Here is a 10,423-nt window from a genome sequence, read left to right as displayed (position 1 = left end):
CAGGGCCAGACCCCGTGTACAAGGCCAGCTGCCTCCAGTAAGTCATCCCATTTATCTTCAACCAAAAGCCTTATCAAGGTGTCAAACAAATACACAATGAGCTGCAGGTCATCATTATTTCTGACTTCATGTCCTCCAATCAGAGCGAGTGACACAGCTGGGGGCCACTGGTTGGACACTTCTATGCTAATCCATTAGCCACCTGCTTCAGGAGGGGGAGTCACGCTTGATTAAATTCTGCGCCTTCCTCACTAAAATGGGAGATTCTGAGTGACAGTAAGGTAGTGTTTTTCTGTTGTATCAGAAGTGTTTTACTTTCATTCCCCTTGCCGTTTTATTGCTCCTCCATTTCCCCCTTTTTGTTTTTTTCAGATTATGTTTTTCGTGAAATTGTGTCTTGTTCATCATCTTGAATTCCTTGTTGCTTTCATGTTTTGTGGAGAGGTTTTAACTTGCCCCGTGGGTTAGACTATGATTATTATGACTGCGCAAATGATCTCAAATCTAAGCTGTGTTACATTTTCTCAAATGATCAGAGGTAATGAAACTAAATTACCTCAAGAACTAGGATGTTAACATTGTTTTCCACATTTGATTCTATTTTCAGGCACTTAGTTTTTTGGCGCTCCTAGCCACCGTCCTTGTTGTTCTATTGTTGCACTCTGCACTCAGTGGCTCCACTCTGGGAATTTCAAACCTCGTCTTTGGCTTTAAACGGAAATGTACAACAAGAGAGGCTGTGCTGCAGTTATCCAGGCATTTAATTAGCATACTGTATGTGTTCATGGTAGGTAAAGCTCCCTGCTAAAGACAGCCTTTACATGTCTAATGGTGCTGCATCAAAGGATCGGCATTGTGTGAAGCAGCTTCTCTAAAGTCCTCACAACATTCTGTCTCACTAGATGTGGAATGGACTGCAAGCATCGTTTGCTCCAGATATAAGTCTGTTCCCTCTGAGTCACCTCTGGTCTAACAAGATCCCAGTGCTTTCATTTCACTGTTCACTACACACTCTCTCACACGCTCCTCACACCTTCACAGATGTGCACAGCCTCTAGGATCCATCTAGGTGTTTATAAATAAGGCAAACTGTATAGAGAGCAGAAGAGCCACCCTGTAACCAAGTTAGCTCATGTTTTAAAAGCCTTTTATGAGCTACAGGCATCTACTACGGAACTGGATTTTAACATTTTAAGCATTTTGGCATTTTAACAATTGACAAAAAACCTGATCCAACTGTGATGTTCATATGAGGCTGTTAAAAGCTAAGAAATAATCACAAGAAGCAATGTGTTAAGACTGTTGTTGATGTTAAAATGGCTGTGAACAGATGTTTACACTTCCAACTGCAATGTCTGGCTGTCTGAGCAAACTGATTAATTCTGTGAGCCGTTCCTGACAGTAATTTATTGACAGGTGCAATATGTAAGAATTAGAAATCTGTTGAATTCGTTATTATGTTATTTAAAACAAACAGGGGCAGCATATCAGCAGCATAACTGTAAACTGTAGCTGCCGTTGGCTAGTTAGCTCATTTAGCTGGGCAGCTAAAGGGTCTATAAGCCGACTCTGCCCCTGCTGGGAGCTCGAAGCACCAGGGGATTGTTGGTGATGTTTACATCAGACTCAGCAGCCTCTCAGTAAACATGGCTGGAACAGGTCTGAACACAGCCTGTGAGACTGATGACGGTCAGTCTGACATCAGGACCAGAGAGATTTTAGTTGTTAAGATACAAAGTGGTATTGTGAGAAAGGATGGGCAGGGGCTAGCTGGTTAGCATCCTAACCTCAGTAGACAAAATACATAGATGTCTTTGAAATAACGTCAAAACTTGTAATATTTTCATTCGGCTAATATTTTAGTTTTAATTTTAGTAAAATCCCATATTGCACCTTTAATTACTGAAGTTTTTGTCATCTCCTCAAGCAGGATATTAGTACTAACTAGTTTGCTAGCACGTCTGATTTGCAAATTAGTGGGTGTTGCTGATGAGTGGCGTACCGTGATCTAAGATGATGAGCTGGGCACTGGACTGAATGTTGCCAGCATCGTTTTCCGCAAGGCACTGGTAGAAACCCTCATCTGACTTGACGAGACCCAGAACCTGCAGGTTGTGCTCCTTCTACAAAACAGGAAGGAAGGGAAAAAAAACACCAACAAAATACAAGCAGTTAACAATGTTACAAGCAGCATTTCTAACCAATCTCAAGTACTGCCGACAGTACTGTATGACTTTCAAGCCAGTGCAGAAAAGCTAGAAAGACATGGGTGCCAAATGAACGTACAATTATTTTGAAGTAGTCGCTGGGGATGACAGCATCTCCATTCTTGACCCATTTGACAGTGGGAGCTGGTGACCCTGAGACCTCGCACTCAAAGACGATGTCCATGGACTCGTGGGCATAGATGTTGGCTGGCCGCTTGACAAACTGGGGAGGAACTGTGGAAACCAGATAAGAAGAGGAGTCAAGGAGGGTTAAAAAAATAAAACATCACATTGATTTTCATGGTAGAATTGGCCCAAAAAAGAGTGAATGAGAGATGACTGGAACATTTTGTAGGATCCATCTTTTTCTTATGAAATTAAGTAACCAATTTATTTATCAAAACTGACCAGGCACATCAAACTCCAGCACTCTGGTCTCTGCCAGGAACAAATGATGCCAAGGAAGATGGAAAGAACAACAAACAGAACATCTAACAACAACTTATCCAATTATCTTCTGCACCATTCACACAACCGCGACCCTTTCAGCAGATGGCAGCACTTGGAATATTTGATGTAAAGGTTTCATAACCTCTGTTCTGGTCACAAACAACAGCCACTTTGGTGGCAGTACAGCGTGTAAGCATGCTACACTAGCTAAGCCAAGCACTTGCAGATCTCCCCTGGTCCTGGTAATGAGGGCCAGAAAGGAGTTATTTGATCTGCTGGGGCGATACAGTGCCTCATCAATCTGTCCTGGAACAAGGTCACCGGGAGCGGAGGACCCAGGCCTCGTCCTCTCTCTATAATTGGACTGTATGCGAATGTGAGGAGAGACAGAGTAAGACAGACTGTGCATGCGTGTGTGCGGGTGTGTGCCTTTGCTGCCTCTGTGCATTCTCTGATAAAAGCCGACCTCGCTGACCACAGTTTAAATGACTGTATTGTTGGTGTGTCACAGTGTGTCAAGCTTAGCCATCAGCATCGTGGGCTCTGTGATAGCTAGTTATTAGCATCTATTTTGTGGCTATTCACACAGGCTGATTGGATATTAGGAGCAGTGGGTAGGTCCTTTTCTGATTTTATTTAACAGAGGACCAGGTTGTCAGGTCGAGTCCCACTCATTTGCTTGATGTAGCTGTGGCCAATTTACTCTAAAATTAACCGATTAGGCAGGAAAATGAAGACTCCTAAATTATAGTTAATTGTAATTAAAACTGCTAAAAGGAGCCATCCTCTGCATGCACATTTCTCCAGCAATAATAGCCTCAATACATCAAGAAGCAGTGCAGCAACAGGTCACATTGGACACCCCGACATGTTTGTATTATCCTGACCTTAAAATGCACTTTGCCCATCTGTTTGGTATTTTCATGCCCTACACAAAGCACATGGAACAAAGGTGGGAGGAGAGGTGAAACTCGACAGAAGTTTCATACAAAAGAGAACAACGCCATCCCATAGGATGTTTTTTCTGTATCTTTAAAACCCAGGGACAGCACCTGTGACGTGATGTAGTAGGATTATGCCTCTCATATGTTTTAATAAATTCCACAAAAGACATTTCCACATATTCCTCCAGAAAGTCCTGTTCGTAGGATAATTGTGGGGAATTATCTGTGCACGCAATCATGTAAACAGCTTACGTTTTGGCAGTTGTGATCATATGAACTATCAAAACAAAAAACTAACCCCTTTCAACCTTGTGTGCCCCACATTTTTGAAAAGATTACAGTATTTCTTTGTGAATGCTTTACACAGTGCAGTCGAAATAGAGACCTGTTCTTAAGATTGGGGATTCAAGTCATACACATGGCCCACGGTTCTCCGTTTTCATTAAGAAGCATCACGAGCTATATATTTCTATGCCCGCAGGCTCATTTTTTTAATGACAGCTACAAATTCATACATGTCACTCAGACTGTCAAAAGGTTTTCTTCAGTAGAAACTACAATGCTCTAAACTTCACAAATGAAACACACTCAACATTGTAGGAATATCCCAGGGTGGAGTTTCCCTTCAGGTTTGATGCGACAAGAAAGTTTCAAAGAAAAGCCCGCTGTACAGTATCAAGCTTTTGTTCCGTGACTCACAATTGCCACTTTTCCAACCATACACTGCGGCAGAACCAGTCCAACACAAAACAATCGGATAGTGCCACAGAAAATGGAAGCCTTCACTCACCTCGCTTAATGAGTGTCTGGACTTTTCTGTGGCGAATACCGACGACTGTGACAAGGATGGAAATGAGGACAGTGATGATTGTAGACCCGATCTTTGTATGATTATCAAGACAGCCATCACCTTGCTCTGAGTGTGTTCATGTGCTTGTGTTCACGTCTCTGTGTATCTGTGTGTGCGTGTGTGTGTGTCTGTCTACCGGTGTTCCCTGCACGAGAAAGTGTGAGCTGTGAATAATGCGTTTCACAGTGTGGTGTCCCCTGGATATTTGCTTCTAGTAGCTGTGCACCAGAAGCAGGTGGAATCTTGGTTTACTTTGGTGTGTCAGGGACTTGGTGTTAAGACACCAGTGAGACAGCGTGTGTGTGTGTGAATAGTTGAGTCATGTGTGTATATGAATAAATGAGTCTGGATACATGTTTTGTCCTGTTATTACTGCTGCTATAGGTTTTACATAATTGTTTGTGTTTCTCCATGGCGGCAATATGTGTAAGGGTGGATTTTGTTTGCATAATAGAGTGTGTGTGTGTGTGTGTGTGTGTGTGTGTGTGTGTGTGTGTGTGTGTGTGTGTGTGTGTGTGTGTGCCTATACATAAAATATGTTTCTGTACATCCAGGTTGCCTCAATCTGTGCACGTTCATCGCATTTGTCTCTTTTTTTTGTATAACATTGCAACGTCTTTCTTTTAATATCTATAGTTTATGTGCATGTGTGTTGTGTCTGTGTGTTTGTGTGTTTGTGTGTGCTCAGGGCCCGCGGTGAGGTTTGCTGGTGACGGGATTTAATGGTGACTGGTACCCTGCAGCTCTCTTTATCTCTCACTCTCTCTCTGCATTTCACAACTCAGTCTCCCAGCTCTTAATCTTCCTATAACTCCCTGTCTATCTCTCCATCTTCAGCCCTCCCCTCCTCTCTTTCTCCATCCAGGCAGACATGCACCATTTTCTCTAAATGGAGCTCAGACATTTGGAACCTATTGGACTGGGCAATGAGTAGAAACGCCTAAATATTCCAATAGTGCTTGGGCGGTGGGGGTGGAGGAAGCTTTCAGGACTCAACAGTATGACATTTGTGGAGGGCTGTGTTTTGTCTGATGACCTTCCTTAATTGGCTGTTTGCAGCATGAAACATGAATATGCAAAGGTGAACTTGGTCACATTTGCAAGAGGACGCAGAGGAGTGCTAGAAGAAGCAAGCCGCCGGTCAGCAACGATGTTAGTGTGAGAATATCCAACTTTTATCTAAAAGCTGAGTGGTTCACAACAAGGACTTTATACTGTGCACAACGGCAGGGCTGCACAATGAATCAAAATATTATTAAAATGATAATGATGATGTTGATAATGAAGTACTGCAGAGTGCTTCCCTAGTGGTTAAATCTTATTCTCCTGATGTAAGAAAACATGTTTGTTTGGTAAAGACTCCACATCATCATGAATTTAAAAGTTCTTTCAGTGAAAATGAAAATTCTGATGCAAAAACGATAATTCCCACTAATGATGAACCACATGGCATTCGCATACTCACTTTTTTTTTTTTTTACCATATCACAAATATCCAAATTACATTCTGTGATTTTGAGAATTTTCAGATTCAATTTTTCTATTAAACTCTGCAAAGCTTTTGCTGCTCACATGTTTCTCATCAACTCTACCCCAGCAGCAGCACTTTCTGGACCCAGTGACAGAGAACAATGGTGATGAGTGATCGGTCCAAATCCAGGGCCGAATATGTCCCTGCAACATATGGATGATGGTACGGATGCCAAGTCCATGCTTTTCTATATTTTATGGTACACAGACACACAGATGCACAACTCTACCATCTGGAACGTCTCCAAACAGGCGGACTTGTTTTGGAACATAAAAAACACTCTCTAATGAAAGAGGAACCCAACAGAGACAGAAATGCATATACGCATAAGAGGGAGAAAACAAACACTGAGACAAATATTAAGAGAGGAGCAGAGCTGAACTCTGATGCCAGTTCTTTGCAGCTGGTATCATCTCTCTAGCCTGTAGCTTAGTAAAAGAAGCTTTAACGCAGACTTTCACTGAATCCAGTGAACTACTAAAAGAGGGCCACAAAAAGGTCATGTGTGAGTCTCACTGTGAGCTTGTTAAAACAAAACCTAGGATTACTTGAGGGATTCTAGGAAGATTACTGGAATAGAGACATACTGAGGGAAAACCGCTCCTTCCTCTATCTACTGGTCCTGATAAAAATGGTGAAATATCAAACAGCTGAAGAAAGCAGCTGTTGTAGTTGGTGCACTTCAAGCTTTCTGGGAGGAGTCTAACATTGAAATAAACACAGTGTAGACATACAGCAGGCATCTATTAAGACCCAGTATAAGATTGTTGAAGCTTAAGGATCCGAATATGAAAGACATTTTTCTGCTTTGTTAGCTTGGCTGGAGTCCAGTTAGCTTCATAAAGTTAAACAATAGCTCTTGGGCAGTCAGGGGTTTACTCTGAGGGCAACTGGAGCTCGGACTGCACTAATTACCCACCCTGCTCTTCCAAAGATAACAGCTTTACTCTTAATCCAATCCAAAACAAACAGCTTCGGCAGTAAGGCAAGAAAGATTCCCGGTGCTTGCCTTAGTCACTGAGAACATAAGGTCCTGTTGGAGGCAGCGTCACAGCCAGAGAGCTCAATCTGTGGATGTTTATTGTGGACTCCCTCTGATGGTTCTAAAATTACTTGAACTGAAGAAAAGCAGAGGCCAGAGATCGTCCACTTGATGCTGAAACCAAGCTTCCTTGATGGTTTAGTTATGGCATATAGAGGAGTTCAAGGTGCTTCCTCTGTGCAGTGCCTTCATTTCCGAGCAAGACTAATTATTAGTCATGTAGAGCTCTAAAATAGATACTTACTACTCAATCTCCTATTGTAAGTGGATTGAAAGTATGGCCAACAAAAAACACTACCATTCACTTGTCTTGCAGGGAATTTATTACTTGCCTGAGGAAAGAAGCTGCTCTGTAGGCTGATGGTACAGCAGCGCATACTTCTGCATTGGCTGTCGGCAGCAGAACAACTGGCTTATAACGTAGCACTTCATGTTGGAATTGGACTTGCTACTGAGCTATATCTTGCTGTTGGCTTATTATTATGAAGACATAACATTTCAAGGGAAGTTTTAGCTTAAGCTATAGAATCTGCTAGCTGCAGGATAACATGTGACCTACGTGTAGGAAAGGCACTAAACAAAGTTATTATCTTTATGCAGTCACAGATAAACAACCCTTAGCGCCAAGCATCCTGCAAACAGCTGTGTTTAAAATAGAGGAAAAGTACCAAAACATCTTGTGTCTCTCTATCACTCGCTTAGAAAAAAATAAATAAATAAATAAATAAAAGCACATGCTAGCATGATCAAGATCTTTAGACGCAAGACGGTAGAGCTCATAGCATTTTTGTCCAAATGGGTGATGGGAATTTGGAATTAACTAAAAATTCAAGTGCCTTGTAGCCGCTTTAATTATGGTCATTTCAATGTTGTTAGAAAAAAGCTCCTCCAAAAATGCTAATATAATGCTCATGTTGTAATGAAGTCAATCCCAAAGAACATAGTATCAACAGTGACTACATTTTCGTGGGTTAACTTTGGTTATTCTTGAGATGTAGCAATTTATAGTCTTGAATAATGAAACAGTAAAAATGTTGGACTTATATGTTAATGTACACAAGAATAGGTAAATATATTTGTACTAAAACAGCTACGTAAGGATATGACATTTTCTTGCACATTGCCAGAATCTGACAGCTACCTAGAAATGTGATGATGAAAGACTGTGTGTTTGCATTTGTCCTAAGGATCAGAGAAGTGCAAATCTAAGTTTTACAGTTGGACAGGATGAGTAATGACAGTCAGAATCTGCTGCCAACTCAAACACCTGATAAGGTGGGCTGAGCTGGACTGGTTTCTCCACAGCAGACGAGGCAACATGGGACTGACGAACACTTCTGTCAAAACAAAGCACCAGACTCAATGCGACAAAGCCAACACACAGTACTTGCATGTTCCTGATGCAAATGTGTCTCTATCTGAAATAAACAGCAGAATGTGATTCCCCACAGACGAACGCAGACACGGGAGAAGGCGTAGATGGAAATCAGACAGAGACACAAACCTCTCACCCCACTGGTTTGGATAAAACCACGTATTAAAAAGGAAAAAGTTGTGCGTCCGTGGGTGTCGCCTATTATCAGATCAGTGTTCTTTTAATAGCTAAATGGAAAGTTTCGTTTTTATTCAGCTGGAAAGCAACTGCCCGGTGACACTGGGGGGAGGACAGGAAGCTTGTGCGGCGAAGTAAAAACAGACTGAAAATATCCACCCGATCTTATCAAATCTGTAATTCTTCCACGCGTCATTTACAACAACTATTCCTGTCCCTCGCTGGAAAAAACACTTTGAGCACAGTTCAGAAAAGAAAAAAAAAATCCCTCTACAGCATCCTCAACTGATATGTTAATAGACTGACGTTTGTTAAGTTACAGTCACATCTGCTTTATTCTTTCCTGGTAGAACAATGTGTGCTGCACCAGGTATGTAGATGTGATATACAATCAATGTCTCACTTTTTTTCTTGCTACAAAAGAGCGAAGAAGAAAGTAGAACTGGGAGCTGAAATCTAGCATATCTAAGGTTTTTTATATTTCTGTCTATTTTTGCCCATTTCTATAACAAGGTAAAAACACCCCTGCTGTCTGTGGTTATAAATCTCTTCAGCTCATAGGAGGGGAATTAAACTTTTACAGAGGGCAGGGATTTCCTGGAAAAAAAAACAATTAAGTTGATGACACGATAGCATGAGGCCATGATAGATGAGGGCCACTGACTGGGAGCCACATAAAACTGGAAACATACATGTTTGTGGAGAAACTATTTCTGTCCTGCAAACATACAGAGTCCAGGTCTGGGTGGTGCCCCTGTCACACAACACCATAATCAGAAGCTGCTGCCTCCTCTGGCCTCATTTATCCTCTTGCCAGGTCTAATAGAGGGTGAGATGTCACAGCAAAGTCATACTGAACATAACACTCTCACAAACACGCAGTATGTCTGTGCTCCTAGATGTGATACGAGTGGAAGGGTGAGCTAAACATTACCGTTATCACTGTTGTTTAATGCCTGACAAAAGTAGCTGTCTGGAGTTTGACTGCAGTCGAACAAGTTTGCCAGATTGTGTTTGTGTTTACACATATAAAAGCTCAAATCCTCTCTATCTCACTGGCACTTTGATTACATTAAATAAAAAGATATGGAGCACACTGTTCCCGGATACCTATTGCTTATTTTTGACAGCTGCTGACATTATCTCAGCGGAAGCTGTTTATACGTCATTTCACATCGCAAAGACGTATTGTTGTTTGTTCAGACGTTTTGTCCACAGATAGATAAGTTTTGCAGCCAACAGAACAAACATTTAACTGTTCTGCGAGGCACTTTTCAGTCCAGGCCTTTGTTGGAGCTTGCTGTAAATTCTCAGGGCTTAAAATATCTCATAAAAGGTAACCTTGAAAGTGAGTTTCAATGAATTGTAAATGCCTTGGTTATTTCTTGGAAACAGATTCCACCTCATAAAACCCTGTTTACAAAAAAGTTTGGACGCTGTGTAAAAATTAAGTAAAAACAGAATAAATCATTTGCAAACAAACTGTTTACTGGCAACAGTTTGACGGCGTGTTCCTGAGCCCATGCAGTAATACCCTTTACACAATCATGTGTTTCGCAAAGTGGTTAACCTCACCCCACCCTCGCTTGTGAACAGCTAAGCCCTTTCAGGATGTTCTTTTTATACCCAATCATGATACCGTCACCTGTTAACAATGAACCGTTTACCTGTGAAATGTTCCAAACGGGTGTTTTTGAGAATTGCACAACTTTCCACTGTTTTGTTGCTCTTGTCCCAACTTATTGAGTATTTGACGAAAAGGATGAGCAAATGATCACATTCTGATTTACGTTTTACACAACACCAAACTTTTGTGAAATCAGGGTTGTACACTGCAGGTAGGGACT

The 10,423-nt window shown here is 41.6% G+C and overlaps 1 protein-coding gene across 12 annotated transcripts in view; it reads right to left on the bottom strand.

Moving 5' to 3' along the window:
* Window positions 1-10,423, bottom strand: part of neo1a (neogenin 1a) — a 174,181-nt gene that overhangs the window by 50,918 nt on the left and 112,840 nt on the right. For all 12 annotated transcript variants that reach the window (XM_084352135.1, XM_084352141.1, XM_084352137.1 and 9 more), the window contains 2 exons: window positions 2,287-2,441; window positions 2,003-2,123 (listed from right to left, as the gene is read on the bottom strand). In XM_084352135.1, coding sequence (XP_084208261.1) covers window positions 2,003-2,123; window positions 2,287-2,441 — 276 coding nt within the window. The remainder of the gene's footprint in view (window positions 1-2,002; window positions 2,124-2,286; window positions 2,442-10,423) is intronic.

Source organism: Pagrus pagrus (assembly GCF_965226575.1).
Source record: "Pagrus pagrus genome assembly, chromosome: 1".
NCBI lineage: Eukaryota > Metazoa > Chordata > Actinopteri > Spariformes > Sparidae > Pagrus > Pagrus pagrus.
This window is presented reverse-complemented; position numbering and strand designations above follow the sequence as displayed.